General features: G+C 41.2%; 1 protein-coding gene across 1 annotated transcript; it reads right to left on the minus strand.

The window, feature by feature from the left end:
- Window positions 1-10: 10 nt before the first annotated feature.
- Window positions 11-15,353, minus strand: MTRF1L (mitochondrial translation release factor 1 like). Its single transcript, XM_086461111.1, has 7 exons — window positions 15,044-15,353; window positions 12,235-12,314; window positions 10,452-10,635; window positions 4,192-4,355; window positions 3,121-3,238; window positions 1,221-1,357; window positions 11-790 (listed from the first exon to the last, which is right to left on the minus strand). Exons 1-7 carry the CDS (start codon window positions 15,351-15,353, stop codon window positions 575-577), a joined length of 1,209 nt encoding a protein of 402 aa, XP_086317237.1. The 3' UTR covers window positions 11-574.
- Between the last annotated feature and the right edge of the window lie 802 nt (window positions 15,354-16,155).

Raw genomic sequence — 16,155 nt, forward strand, 5'->3', positions numbered from 1 at the left:
CAACTTTTTTTTTTTTGTAACAAGGGATATTTTTTTGTGTTGATTAATAAGGGCCAGAAGGCCATGACAGAGAAACACTTTGACTCCTCCATGCCATGTATAAGTGATTAACAAATATGCAGATTAGAAGTAGGGTCATTTATTTATCACTTTCTTCCAGTCACTGAAACAAAATAGGATTTTTTTGTTCTCTCAAGTAAGCTATTTGACACTGTGCGGACATTTAAACTATTGTTTAAATGAAAACTGGAACTAGAAATAGCTCATTTTTTAATGCACACCTTTCAAGAGTGGTGTATCAGTATCTTCTCAGTGGAGAAAGTTAAAAACTGCAGTTACTTCTGGCCCAGTCAAATAATACTTTTTAAGTGGACTGCTGCAGCCATAATGTCTCATGTGAAGGTAATAAAGTCTTTTACTCAGCAAGTAAGAAAACTGTTTATCAGTCATGAGGAAACAAGTTGTGGTGCCTTTCATGATTTGAAAAGCAGCTGCATTTTCTGGGTGGTGCTCCAAGAAGCTCCTCTGCACGCAAATGTCTAAATCTGTTGTACGGGCTGACAAAGAGCAATGTTCAGGACAGATTCTTTTTTTCATTTTCTGAAATAATTTCCATTAAAGACTCATAGTCAGCATATTCTCTCAGAGTTTGCACCATTTCATCTAGCATTTCTTCCCCTAGCATGAAACACTCAATATGATGCACTGATCTGCTTATCCTGTGGTCAGTAATTCGGTCCTGTGGAAAGTTGTATGTTCTGATCTTCTCTGATCTTCCTTTAGTCCCAATCTATCAAACAAGAAGAATCAGTTTATCATCATCGTCTTTTGATAAAAAGGATGAAATACTGATTAACTATTTAAAGCAAAAGCTTTCTCCTCCTCCTATAATGATCCAAAATTTGTTACAGTTCCATAGTACTCAGACCAGTTCAGCAGTTACAGTAAAAGAACAATTTTACTGTATCTTTTCCTAATACTATTCTAGTTCTTCATGCTGTAATCCAGTTTGTTTCACTAGATCTCTAGAATTTACATACTACTGAAATTTCAAGTCTGGCTAATATACGACCTTTATCGCTGAAGCAGAATGTAATTTTTTTGCCCCTTCCTGGGCTCCTGTTCCTCTATATTTCCATTTAGTATTTGCAGTTCAACACAGGAGTTACCCCAAGAACACATGTTGGAACAGAACTGTATCTTTACTGAGTGAAACTTACTTGAATCTTTCGAACACTATTTCTCTTTTTGGTTTCTTCTTCCAGTTTGGCGTTGTATAGTTTAGCACACAGCATTTGCATAGCCTTCTCTTTGTTTCTAATTTGAGATCTTTCTTGCTGACATTCAGACACGATCCCTGCCGAAAATATCATGACATTTAATACTTAACAGTAACACATACTACAAGCGTTTTGCAATTTCTAGAAGATTTTTATCACGTTACAATAAGCTGTTTCTTTCTTCAGTACACATATTGGACTGGGAATGTAAAAGTCTAATGGTGTATTTTGGGAGAGAAGTGCGGGCTGAGTTGTACAGGTGCTTTAAGCCATAAAACAAGAAATTTAATTGGATATGTTGGACAACAGGTAGATAATGAAATAAAAGATAATGAAATGTGATCTGACTTGCAGAACACACCTTTAATACGTGTATTTTTTGGCCACCGTTCCAGGAAATTTAAGATTTAAAGGAGCAGTAAAATACATGAGATAGTGAGTATATAGAACATGATCAGCATATACAAAAGCAGGCACTATTTTCTTTAAAAAAGGTGTGGTTTCTCTCCCCAAAACATACAATTCAAGTTAAGATGAAGTGAACAGCCTAAGAAAGGAGTGGGGAGAAGAAATACAGGAAGAAGACAGCACAAGCTAAATTTTTGTTTGGATTTATTTTAAGTAACTGGTAAGGTTACAGTATGGTTTTATAAGCTTACATAGTATTACTTTATGAAAGACTTGCTTACAAACAACTTTCTGGATTGTAATGAAGGTTTATAAAAAGAGTTAGGATGAGAGAAATAGAAGAAAGGAAGAGAGATCAAGAGGAATAAAGAAGGGAAAGGTGGAATAGGAAAAAGTCAGGAGATAAGGTGAGATATAAACCCCCTATGACCCATCTCTAGTGTATAACCACACAAAAAATTTGCAATACATTTTAAGATTGCTATAACAAACCCTAATAACTGCCTTCTGCACAAACTAAGATCATTGGCTGGTTTCAGTTTGTGGGGTTTTTTCCCAAACACACAGGCAATCCAGAACTTTTTGAATCTGGTGTAGCTTTCTGTCACCGTATCTTGAACAGAATTCTATCCTCTCCACTGTTTACCTTCTGCTTTACTGAGGTGGTGCAACAAGTGCAGAATGGATTAATGTCTTCAATAAGTATGAAGAAATGGGTGGCAAAAATCTGGATACATGAAGATAAAGAGCACTTGGGATTACCCTGAGGCTGTAAAGCCTGACTAATGTTTGTGGTAGGGAAGAGGAAAAGTTAAAAAGCAATGAAAGTCAAGGCAGCTGTTGGGGATTGCTCAAAGGGAAGTAAAAAGCTTAGGAATGGCAATAAAAAACCCCAGATACAATAGCTAAAATCAGGTAGCATTTGAGGGTGTATCTTATCCCTCCTACGTTTCCTAACCTGAGCCCTCCTAATTATGTGGGTAATTTACAGGAAGAGAGCCAGCAGACAAATGGAAGCTGGCATCCTGAGTGGACTCTGCAACTAAAAGCCACATTTTAATACGGAAATAGAGCAATGTCTCTTTTGGAGACTAGTCAAGAAAAGGCAAATCATCAGATTTTAACCTACTCTGTTTTTCAGTTTCTTTTCCATTATTTGAAAGCTTAAATATAACTTTTTCATAGAAACTGATCTGGACGCTCTTTAAGTGTCATGCTTAATTGCAAAATGGTCAGTTTACCTACTGAAGCCAGTAGTCTTCACTATTACAAACTGGAGTGGGCACAAGATGGTGCATTTGGAGTACTATAAACACTGTATGAAAACTCTGCTCTACTGTTGTCCAGGTTTGAAAATAAAACCATTGTTTCAAAAGAAATTCTGACAGCAGTTTTGCAATGTAGAACTTGTACTAAGGAAAAAATGAAGCACCTGTTGGAATATGAACTATCCGTACAGCACTGTCTGTGGTATTGACATGCTGGCCTCCAGCTCCACTAGCTCGCTTTGTTTCTATCCTTAGGTCTTTCGGATTAATCTGCAGCCTCATCTGTCAGGGGAGACAGAAAAAAAAAAAAAAAGAAAAAAAAAAAGAACACATTTTTTACGTTGTTTCCTTCTAGACATGTCAAATATGCATAGTTGATTTATTTTACAAGGCACACTCAGGCAAGATCAAACTTTTTAAAGTTTATGAGTGGTAGCTGGCATCCATTTATAAACATACTAACAAATCCTTGTAGCCAGATTAGAACAAGACATGACGGAAGCCAGGAAATCAGACAAATAGCTTAAGGTGTAACCATCCCTTAGCACTAAACTTCCCCCTCTTTTGAAAGCTCTGCACCCTCTTCCAACAGAGTTAACCAATATTTGAACTTGATCAGATGGTTTTTAGGTTAAGCGGAACACAGACCCTTTGCTGGCTCTGGAATGGGGTGATGGTCTCTGGAGGAATGAGCAAGACAACTTCAGGAGAGAACAGGAAGGAGTAACACCTTTGACAATTTGCTAGGTCAACATGAAACATAAAAGCAAAGCTTTAATTCTTAGCCAGCTGGTTTTAACCAAGCAAATAAGGTGCGAATGAATTATCACCCATACACTTCGGAAGGGGAAAGTGAGGATACTACAAAAATGGGGAAGAGGAGGTGCTAAAAGAAATCCCTATGAGCTCTGTACACTAATTCAGTCTTTTGTTACTTTGTAAAAAATCTGAAGTTTTCCACAAAACATGCAAAACACAGGCACCGAATTTTCAAGTTACAGTGAACTGCCAGTAACTTTCTTGAGATTAGGATTATGAGGAAATCCAGAAATTCTTTATTTCACCCCCTAGACAAAAATAAACAAAAAAAATACGACTTAGTTTAAAACTAAGATTTTTTTAAAAAATCGGTAGAGAGAATAACAAGAGAGACAGAAAACACTTGGGTAACAGCAATATGGCACATAAAAACATCGCTCATGGTAAAGTCTGTTATACTGAAAGATAAATATTACCTCAGTGGGTTGGGGTAATATTGCAACAGTCATTGTGCTGGTGTGAATGCGTCCTTGTTTTTCTGTCTTTGGCACCCGCTGAACACGATGCACTCCTCCTTCAAATTTCATGTACTTGTAAGCCTCAAAACCTGCTATACTGGCAACTGCACGTCTCAGGCCACCTTAAACACAGCAGAAAAACAGTTGTAAAGCTGTAAGAAAAACTGTTGGTAGTATGCTGTTATATTTCAAACAGTGTATTTACACATCATTGCAATTTGTTTCTTAAAATTATGAATTTACTATTTAAATACTTAAATATATACACTTATATATACTTATTCACAATTTAAATAATTATACTGAAAATGCAAGAAAACTCCCAGTAACAGTCAGACATACATACTCAGACACTATCTAAAGGACTGTCAAATTCTTTTTTATAGTCTAATTTATTTTTTTATATACATAAACCAATTGTCTACAAAACATGTACGTACATGTACACATACAATCATAAACCATAGTAGAACTCTAACACCAGTACTAAGTTTACATAAAGATGAAATTTTGAAAGCCACCTTCAGAAACTACATCAATTTTTTTATTGCTAGTTCAGAAACTTATCATTCAATGGGAAAAAAAACCTAACTCTTTAAAGGATGAGTATTATTCATATTCTTTTTCTTATCCATTCTCCTCTATGCATCCTCCCTGTCATCTTTGCTCTTTCACTTCATTTTAGTATTTTGCTCCCTTGGAGGGAGCAGAACTCCAGCTCCAGCCCCTCTTACCAATACATCCAGCAAAACACTTGATAGCAACGTACTAAAAACTAGCACTGAACAGCTTGGAACTTGGAAGTAAAGGCAAACACAATCATGGTTTTGTGACAGAACGAGTTTGCTGCAATACTAGTTCTTGTTCTTTGTTGTTTGCTAATGTGTAAACCCTTCAATCGTGCCAGTGTAACTGTTTGAAGGATCAGAGAAGTGATGGCATTATAAATTAACGTATCTTTCACCCATTTTGGTTTTTAATCCAGCTCAGTTCCCAGATCCCGTTCTCAGCACAGTGGATGGTGTGCCAAGGGAATGATTAAAGAGGAGATAGGCAGCCTTGAAAGAGTATTGCTGTTGGAAGTCTTGCAACATGAAACCATGGCCAAGGAAAAGAGGCACATACTTCTCAGAAATACTGTTTTAGGCTATCTCTAGACTAAGGAAATCAACCATAGGGACAAGATAGCAGCTTTTTAAAAAAGGAAAATGAAGATAACATAGAATCTGAAAATGTCCCGCAGAGCAGGAAAAAATCATCAGCCAGAACATAGGCCACGTTTTTCATCTCCACAGAGAAGGCTTGAAAATGTTTTTATTCTACAGAAATTTAACATTCTCTCTTAACTTCACTAAACATAGTTCCTTCTACAGTCATGTTTGTGGAAAATAGCCTAAACTGCCTCTTCCTTTCTCTTTCACCTCATTTTTGTCCCTCTGACTTTTATATTTTTCCCCTACTTGTACAAATCCATACCGCTTTGATTCAAATGCACTGTTCAACATACCTAGCGCTTCACTGATTTAATTTATAGCCATTATCTACTATCAGTTCTGTAAGACAAAAACATCATGTTTAGAATAAATCTGATCATAAAGCACATAGTTTAACAAATAAGAGTATCTGTCAAAATCTTCTGTTTACATGAGCAACTTTCATTCCAAGAGGAAGTGTGATATCTTTCCACTGCTAAGCAGACGCTACTCAAATGAACAAAAGATTGCTTCTTTACACTGCAAGAACCTCATATAACCTAAAATAATTAACATAGTGGAATAATAAAAATTACTTACTCCTTTACATATGAAAGCAAGAACTAAAAAAATCCTAAGCAACCTCTGCACACGAAGAAGCAGCCATGCTACGTCAGGAGTAAAAGTAATGTGAAAGTCCACAAGGCTACAGCACTACTGACAAGTCTTAATTACGTGATAAGCTGTTCATTGCAAAAGCTAATGTTCTGTCTTTTCTCCTTCACTTCTCCTGGCATTAATATATATACACCACAGGTACAGTCTGTCTATTTCAGCTACATCCACATCTGAGACAGGTTCAGGAGAATTTAAGATTGTAGTGGTAACAGTGTACCTGTGGCACCTTAGCATGAGATGACCAAGAAACTTGTTCAAAAGACAGGTATTTAGGTCATACTGCTTCAAATCAACTATTACCAACACAGGTTTAACATAAAATGCAGACAAATCCAACAAAATTTCAACAAACCCTTTACCCTGGCAGCCATGTTGTAGGCCTGTCAAATACAGTTAGCTCTTACTAACTATATGCTTACCCCTTTCGATTAAAATGTCCCTCTCTATACTGAAAGCTGATGTGCACAGAACAAGGGTGTGAGTTTACACGTTTTTTTTTAATATGGCATCTTATATCCAGATTGAGACAAAGTCTCATACCTGCGTCCCTGCCTGCCATTACATTTCACAATGTGAAAGGCAGTGGATAAATAACAACACCTGGGTTTGCACTTTAATGTGTGTGCTAAATCTTGCACGTGCCATTTTAGCACAGCAGCATCGCTTGGGGAAGGTCAGTAAGTCAGTTAAGAGTGGACTGAAACTAATACTTAATTACAACTGTGTTCAACATTCACCTTGTTCACACACGCTCACATTCAGATTTCAGCCAAATTCTGGAGCTCTCTGAAATGAGGGAGTTTGACATTTTAATGTAGGACCTTGCTTTTGCTCATGCAGTCCAGAAAAATGGATGGGATGCAACAGCCTAGTGTCGCCAGCAAGCATCCTTAACTCAATCCTTAACCTGAGGGTTCAAACACACCTTTCAGTGGCAGTGCCATTTATAGTACCCCTATCTCCCAATTTATTTTTAGCTCCTCAGTTTTGATAACATATGGTCACACAAGTGATATCAGAAAATACACTGCAAGAGGCTGACAAAGGCCAGAGCTGCCTTTATTTTTCCCTAAATTTACATCCTACCTTCCTACACATTCATTTCAGTCCTCAACAAGACAAAAGATTTTAAAATAAATATACAGCCATTAAAAGCTTATCAGTTTCAAAGGGATAATATGGCTAGATATACACTAGGTTCAATTTCTCATTTAAGGCATTAAAGAGAATGCCTCTGAGGGTGTGGGCTCCTTGTCCAAGGACTGCGCTTTCACCCAAAGGGTGGTCAAGCATAACTCACTTTCTCTTCCAATCACAGGACTGCAAGTTGAGTCAGATCTGACTTAAAGCTATCCAATAAAAGAGTTTTTAAGCCAAATCAGTGGATTGATCCAATTAGCACTCTGGCCTCAAAACTGCTAGAGCTGAGAGAGAAGAAATATACAGTTAGCAGCTGGCTGGAAGGTGGGACAGCCCTTGTTGAAGCTGACTGTGAAACTGTGCTCTGAAGGTGAAGCTATATGTGACTGATGGGGTTTACCCCATCTAAGTCTTGCCTCAATGGAAAAGGCAACTCTCCTCTCCCCCTAGTATATGAAATAAGATCCAGATCCTTCCTTCCTCCATTCTGTTTACACCCACCTAACCTGCATCATGTTTATTCCATTTACTTAGAAAAAATAAAATAGATTTCTGTCAGCTTTGAAGGGTGAACTGGCTCAGCTCCTGGCAAAGCATTTGCCTGGTCATTAATGGGGTTAAACACGACTTTCCTCTTTCAGCAACAAGCTGCGCTGTAACATGAAGCTTCTTCTTGTCTCTACCTTCTTTCGAACTGTGCAAACAGTTTACTTGACAAATGACCTCGACCATAACAAAAACTGTATTAATACTAACAAATCTAGATAATACACAATACTGAATTTGAGTGTCATCAAATTAAAAAAATGTTTATTAATTGTATTGACATCAGCCACTCTAGAAGATTCTGATGCTATATTCATGTTCATCAACTTAAGTCACCTGCTAAGAACTGAAAAGAAAGTTATTCGAATGTTTTACACATGTGACACTTCTTAAAATCAAATTCTATTAAACATTTTAAGAACTCAGAAGTGCAAGTGAAATCCATAGTAAGTTAAACTGTATATGTGTATCTGAAAGGTGAAGACATGGGCATCCCTTTTTTGAAGCTAGAATACAGACAACAAATCAAGACTGTACCTAGATTTTCAGGTTCTCAGTTTGTGATGTCCAACTGTATTTCTTCCATGGAGTTCAATTTTTAAACCTTCTTTTAATCCTCAGTATATAACAGTGAATCAAAAACTGTACTTATGCAAGAAGGGTTTTAGGGCACTGAAAGACCCTCATTAGAAGGGAAAAGTAGCTCACTGACATGAGAAGCTCAATTAGGAGAGTTGTGGATATTTATTTTTTTGTGAATTTCTACACAGTTGAAACAGAAAGCATTCAAGATACTTGAAAATACCATTGAAGCCACAATATGGTGTAAGTATGTGAAGAGGTGTTAGAAGATGCTTCACATTTCTCAAAGCTTGCTAAAAATCTCTCTGCAATCATATTAAGTGTTGACTGAAAAAATTACTTGGAGTTTTTCTGACAGATTGCATATCCTAATATCCTAGCTTTACTCATTTCTTCTTCAAAGTTTCACTGAAAGAAAAAAAATGTTGATGAAAGTATGAATACAGGTGAAGTTTCACAACCAATCTGAGCTAGGAGCAGTAAGCTGCACAAATGCCCACCTACTGGTCCATACCCACTGAGATATATACGTTGCCTCCACAGGAATATGTAAGCAAGCAAAATGTGCTAGCTTCACTCACAACAGCATTTGTTAACAGATCCATGGAAAACCTTAAGCTTGCAGATCTGTCATCAAAGACAGACTTAGCAAATCTAGCCTGCTAAGAAAGATGGCTAGCAATCTGTCAATCAAACCCCCAAATCCCTGCCACTGTCTGGGCATGATTTGGATGGTGGTTCCACAGTTGGCTTAAACTAACTGAACCTCTTGCTGCTGGAAGGAGGTCCTAATTTTCTGACTGCCACCATCAGTAGCCACACAATTCTGCCTCCACTGCGCCCATAAGCTTTTCTCCTCTTTTGTGCTGGACTACCTGAAAAGTAATCAGGGTATTTTTTGTGCTTTTTTCAGTTGGTGATGAGACTGCGAAGATGCACGACCACAAGTGCTAATGCAAAAGTCAGCAGCAATGCAGCAACACAGAGACAGCAGCCTGATCTTTGTGAAACAATTTACATACTAACTGGATTAAGTTAATTTTAACTAACATGTGACACTGCCTCAATTTGTTGTGCAAACCTACCAACCCCCAGCTTTGCAAAGACACTGTTCCATGAGATCCAGTGAACCACCTTCACAGCTCATCATCACCAGAAGATTCAGTTTTTCCACCTCCTTGCATTCAGCCCCATGTTCCTGCTTAGCTTATACTAGCTCTGAGGCTCATGAGAACTGACTTAACACATTAACTATGCAAAAAACTATCCCAGTTGTAAAAAGCAAAGTCTTTGCCAGTTTAAGCGAAAGGACATCAAAACAGACCAAAAAGAAAAAAGTTAGGACTGCTCAGGCAGAGAGGCAGTAAGGGAGAGAGGAGAAAGAAGAAACATCTCTGTTTCTGTGAAATTTTAGTTGAAGACTTTCATAAATAATTAGATCTCTTATCTCTCCTCTCAAAGTCTCAACAACTCCCCTACTTTGCTCATCCATTAGCTGTGACAGATGAGCTATATCCAAACATCTGATTTCCTTATATAAATCCTCAGATGACATTATTTCATATAAACTCAGGACATTTTAGATTAAACCTGAAGAACAGTTTTAATTATAGTGATCCCTCTCTGCCAAGGGATCCATAATAATAAACAGACTTTCAACCTGCCACCAAACTGATCTATAAACACTAGAAACATTAAGTCACTAAGTAGAACAGCATATGCAAATAAAAAGCATATGTAATCTGTATTTGTAAAAAAATAAAGCTAAAACAACGTATCTGAATTACTTTCTGAATTTTCTTCTGCCAAGCACTTAGTTTCATTTCCACTTTTTGAACCTACTGAAAGACAAGGTTTATTTTTTAGCACTTTAGTATTTCAATAGTACTTCTGAAATGGAATTTCATTCTCAAATACAGAAGCTGAGGAAAATTGTACTCTTGACATTCAAACAATCTTCCACTTTAAAATTAAGTTAGTGCAAATTAGCTTCCTGTAGTCAGAAAATTCAAGTGTCATATGAATAAGTGTTTCAACTTAAATTAAAAGTTACAAAGATTAAGTATTTTCATCACTGACCTATTTCACTGGGAAAGTATTCTAATACTTCAAATTTCCACTTTTTATAGGTAGCATATCGTTGATACATATCAAATATCTCCGAGGTGAACAGCATGGCTTCCTGCCCTCCAACTCCAGCTGTTACTTCCATGACAAGATCACTCTTGTCTGTTTCTTCTGAAGGAATCAAAAGCAACACTATCTGCAAATACAAAAACACTCAGCTAAGACTTCCCTCTGACACTATCCACAACAGAGATAGTGTAAAATGCCAGAGAGGCCTGAAATCGATCTAGGCTGTGTTCTCCTGCACTAACTCATTGCTTTGCACCATAGGTCTCTCCGAAGACCTACAGAACTTTACATGTGAAGTTTTCACCTATCAGGAGCATTGCAACATGTAGAAACCACAGGATACACATTGTTTCTTGCAAGACAACTGAGCTCCTCCCTTCCCATCAGATTCCCTTTTAACCTGGCCTCAACTGCAGAGCTAAGAAGGTACAGATGTTCAGGAAAGTCCTTCAACAACAACTCAGCTGTATTATTCATTTATTTATTTAAAAAGGGAGAACCAGCCTTATATTGATCTGTACCCAGTTCTGGGGCCCCCAGTTCAGGAGGGACAGGGACATATTAGAGAGAGTCCAGTGGAGGGCTACAGAGATGATGAGGGGACTGGAGCATCTCTCCTGCGAGGCAAGGCTGAGAGACCTGGGGCTGTTTAGCCCGGAGAAGAGAAGGCCGAGAGGGGGCCGCGTCAACGCTTCCAGACATCTCAAGGGCAGGTGTCAAGAGGATGGGGCCAGGCTCTTTTCAGCGGTGCCCAGCGACAGGACAAGGGGCAACAGGCACAAACTGGAGCACAGGAAGTTCCACCTGAACATGAGGAAAAACTTCTTTACATTGAGGTGACAGAGCACCGCAACAGGCTGCCCAGGGAGGCTGTGGAGTCGCCTTCCCTAGAGACATTCAAAACCCGCCTGGATGTGGTCCTGTGCAACCTGCTGTAGGTGAACCTGCTTAAGCAGGGGGTTGGACTAGGTGATCTCCAGAGGTCCCTTCCAACCCCTGCAGTGCTGTGATCCTGTAGAAGAAAGACACTAGAACTAAAAAAACATATCACAATTTTGCAGGCTGGATCAAAACTCTGGATGGGTTGCAAATGCTTTTCAACCACGCCCTTTACTAGTCTTAGGTGATGTTTCTTTCCACAGACATCTTCTTTTGGCAAAATTGTAAGTATTTTCAAAAATATTTATAAAGTGACTGTTGTATTGTTGTCTAAGGAATAAAGAACGCAACAATATCAGCTTCTACTTCACCAGCAACATTAATATGTAACAGTTTGTTTATCTAAAGATCATTACTTGTATGTCAAATAACACAGACACTAAGTAGAACTTACGTAAGGTAGCAGTCTAAAGCAGCTACATAGTATTAATTATTCTTTTCAAAACCACTAGTGTGTGTGATACTATACAACTTTAATGGTCCCAATAGATAAAAAGTTGGACACCTGTGGAGGTACAACCAGACAAGACACCTATAGCACCTACTTATTAAGATATATTGACTCAAACAATTTCAGATACAAGTGGGCACGCACTTACAGGCTGTCTCTATACCATCTGCATTTTTCATCTTCCTTAGATAACAGTCACTAGTTGAAAAGTATAATTGTCAGGGAGAGGAGGAGGAGGAGAAGACTATTGTATACATGTTATTTTGATGAGAAGACAATTTGGTTTTGTTAATTTAAGAATGGCAAGGAAATAGAGGCTTTTAAAGGGGATCTAACCTGGTGTTTCAGGTCAGCTATCTCTTCTTCACAGGAGGCAATCTCCCTTTCTGCTAGCTTCCGGAAGTCTTCACTGTCATCTGGAATATTTGAGTATGGTTAATCCTCAGACTTATATCAGTGCCACTCTCAGAAAACCTTCTGAAAAATAACCACATGAAGAACTTACTCTACAAAAAAAACCATCAACAACCAAAAAAAAAACCAAACCACAAAACCAACCACACAACCCCCCCCCCCAACACAATAAAACCATCAGAAAATGAGCTTATTAATACCATCTGTAACGAAGACATACAGTACGTATTAAGAGTGTTTTCTGGTATTGTTCAGGCATAAGACATGGGAAAACCTGAAATACAAGAAGTTCCACTTAAACATTAAAAAACCCCAAACAAACAAGACCCAACAATTGTTGTGCTCGTGGTCAAAAGGTTGCACAGGTTGCCCAGTGAGGTTGTGGAGTCTCCACGCTTAGAGATACTCAAACCCCAACTGCACACAGTCCTGAGTGACCTGCTGTGGGTAACCCTGCTCGAGCAGGGTGTTGGACTGGGTCATCCCCAGAGGTCCCTTCCCACCTCGGCCCTTCTGTGATTCTATGAAACTACGTTCTGTATTTCAATGTGACAGGAACATCAAGGGTTTAAAAAGCACAGCAGCCCCACAATTGACATGTTATGCCTTCATTAAAAGGACTATTACCCCCACCATTGTATGCAAAAATAGTGAAGATAGTAGTAGTAATTTCAAGTATTTTACCTCTATCAGTTTATTCCAGAACAGCTGCAAAACTTCTAGCACATAACTAAAAACAAAAGTAAGGAGGAACTCTAGCATAATAAGAGGAACTTGTAATTTTACAGTGCTACTTGATTGATCAACACTAATGCTTTACAATTAAGACTTGTTTTTCTGTACTACAGTTTCGATATGTTAAAATGTTCCTTTTTTTTTCTGTCAATAACAAACTTCACCACCCCCACCCCCCAAAAAAATAATAATAAAAAAAAAAATCAACATCTTAAGCAGCCTCTGATCCACACTGATTCAGCTCACCCACCTGGAAGAAAAAAATATTACCCCACAAAGGAGAAAATGGTACACACAACGAAAAACGGGGAACCGTGGCAGGCACAGGGCCGCATAACTGCACAGTGAGCAGCAAGAGAAGAAAAAGAAAGATGCTAGATTTTTTTTTCTGTACAGCAAGCTTTTAAATGTGGTCAGCTGAGATGGGAAGTGTACTCCTACAATAAAGCTGCACCTTTCCAGTACTGTAACAGCATTTAATCAGTAGCACAATTTTAAACAAAACTTTTTGACTTCCCAATTTAGGCTTAATATTGGTGAATTTACCACTCCAACCCCCAATCACTTCTGTAAGAAGGAAATCAAAAAGACAGTCATGCATAAACTGGTTCAAACAACAAGCATGCTTTACCTACAGCTGGCTAAGAGCATGCACAGCTGACTACCTGACTAACTGTAACTCTTTAAATGTGTAAACTTTATCATCTCCAACTATCTGTTTCTTTCCAATACTACTGACTGATCAAGGGCTAGTCATGAAGGTCAACAGAAGGAAGAATAAGAACTAAGGAATCACAAATCTATTAGAGTCAAACCAGCTATTGATAATGCAATTGTTATGCAATTAAGAAATAATGTAATACAACAATCAGTAGCAGTTGCATACTTCAAGATGCAAATATAATATAGGCTCTAAAAGCAGTTTAAAATAATATATAAAAATATTTTTAAGGATGAACTACAGAAGCGCTCAAAGTTATTGACTAAGCCCTTGTGATCGCTTTACTGAAGTTCCAGGCCACATTTTGGTGACACTGGCTTCTTCAGCAGGTTCTGAAAGGAGGAAAAAAAAAAAAAATCTTTCATTCCATTTCATTCAGTTAATTTGGGTCAATAATTAGTTTGTCCAAACAATTTCTCCTTTTTCAATCTCAATTGGGAGAGAATGTACAGGAAAACAAAACAAAACAAAACAAAAAGCCCCATTGGTTTTAGACAGTGTTTGCCACCACCATTATTCAGAATAACCAACAACACTTTTAATTAATCAGGATTTAGCAAAACAGTAAGAATTAAATGATCGACGGAACATTTCCTGATCTAGCAAATGTTTACTGATCTTAAAGCACTCTTTTTCTGCCTTTCAGTTTCTGATTGCTGTCAAACTGAGGTTTGAGCCAGGGCAACAAATATTCACTATTTGGCAACACCAAAAGGGCGCAGCTGCCAGCACGGCCCAGAGTGGCATCACAGCGCGGGGGCACCACAAACAGACGCCGAGGGCTGTTGACGGCGGCAACAGATGCAGGCAGGCGGGCTGGGCTGTCCTGACAGCAGGAGAAGAAGCCGCACACAGAGAAAACTACAGATGTTTTACACGAAACGGACGCCGTCACGCCGCTCTCCCTGTCCGCGGCTCCCCCTGTCCGCCTTTCCCGCTCACCGGCACCCCGACCCCTGCGCAGGAGGGCTGCTCGCCGTCGGCCACGGAAGGCCCGAGGGAACCGCCGGGCCTTACCCCCGCAGACCGGTTTTTAGCCCTCCCCGCTCTCTCCCGCCACCGGGACGAGCCCCCGCGCCGGCACGTGCCGCCCCTCCCGCACGCGCAGCCGGCATCCTCAGGTGCGCGGCGCCACGTGGCCGCCCCCGCCCGCCCCTTCGGAGCGCTTCCCCAATCGCGCCGGCACATGCAAATCGACCCCTTCCGCCCCGCCCAGTCAGGAGGCGCCCGGCTCCCCGCCCCCGCCCCGCCCCTCGCGGCCCTCACCGCTCGCACCTTGCCGCGCGAGCTCCTGCGTGTCGCGCAGCTCCTGCTCCTTGTCGCGCAGCCGCTGGATCCGCGCCGCCAGCTCCGGCCCCGCCCCGCCCCCGCCCCCGCCCCGCGCCCGCGCCTCCAGCAGGCGGCGTAAGGAAGGGGCAGCGAACAGCTCGTCTAGGCCCGGCCGGGCGCTCCGCCCGCGGCGCGGCTGCAACGGGCATACCCCCGCCGCGCTGCCGCCGGCCGGCGCCGCTCGCAGGCTGCGAGGGGGCAGCGCGGCGGCCCAGCAGCCTTGCGCCGCGCGGAGAGCTCGGCAGAGCAGCCGCATGCCCGGCCGGGGCGGGAGCTGGGGCACCCTGCCTCCGTCAGCCCTGCCCCTCCCGGAGACACCCGAACGCGCTCGGCCGCCTCCCTTCCGGGTTTCCGGAAGCTGCCGAAGAGGCTCGGAGCAGTCGGAAATGGTCGGGGCTCCGCTTGGCGGAAACTGACGAAGGGGTTCGGCTCCCTTCGCTTCGCGGGACTGTGCCTTGGGGCGGGCGCGCTGTGATTGGCCAGCGCCGGCAGGGCGGGCTAGGGGGTGGGGCCCGGCGGTAACGGCGCTCCGCTCCTGCCTCGCGCCGCGGGACCGCGCGCAGCCCGTCGGGCGTGACGTCTCCGTGCAGGCCGTACTGGAGGGGGCGTCTGGGAGGGGTTTTATTCGTTCTGGCCCCAAAAAAACCAGCCCTCAACCCTCGCCCCGTCCTCCGTGCGACTAGTTTAAAGCAGGGCTCGTGGGGGAAGTGCCCACGAGGGTGCTGAGGTTCTCCACAGGGGGCGGTTTGGCGTCCTCCCGGGCCGCAGCCAGCCCCGAGGCTGCCGGTGTGGAAGGGGGCGCGGGAAGAAGTCTCGGTTGGGGGTTTGGGAATCCTGGCTACTCTTCCTCTTCCTCTACACTCTAGAAGTAATGTTCAGAGTTAAAATACACAGGATAAGAAGAAGGAGGAGGAGGAGGAAGCTGCAAATCCTTGTGGAAGGGTACCCTACCCCCACGCTAAAAGCAAGTGCAAAATTAAGCATTTAGAGGAAAAGAAATGCATTGTCGGGAGAAGAAAAAAGGACAATAGAAAGAGACGTTACATCAGAGATGAGTG

This window comes from Leptosomus discolor, chromosome 2 (assembly GCF_034619465.1).
Source record: "Leptosomus discolor isolate bLepDis1 chromosome 2, bLepDis1.hap2, whole genome shotgun sequence".
NCBI classification, from domain to species: Eukaryota; Metazoa; Chordata; class Aves; order Leptosomiformes; family Leptosomidae; genus Leptosomus; species Leptosomus discolor.

Excerpts from the sequence above, each read along its gene's own strand:
- MTRF1L (XM_086461111.1), bottom strand. The coding sequence starts at position 15,353 with ATGCGGCTGCTCTGCCGAGCTCTCCGCGCGGCGCAAGGCTGCTGGGCC. Across the intron at positions 3,239-4,191 it reads TATTACCCCAACCCACTGAG|ATGAGGCTGCAGATTAATCC; the intron begins GTAATATTTATC and ends CTCCCCTGACAG. Across the intron at positions 1,358-3,120 it reads GATAGTTCATATTCCAACAG|GGATCGTGTCTGAATGTCAG; the intron begins GTGCTTCATTTT and ends TATTTTCGGCAG.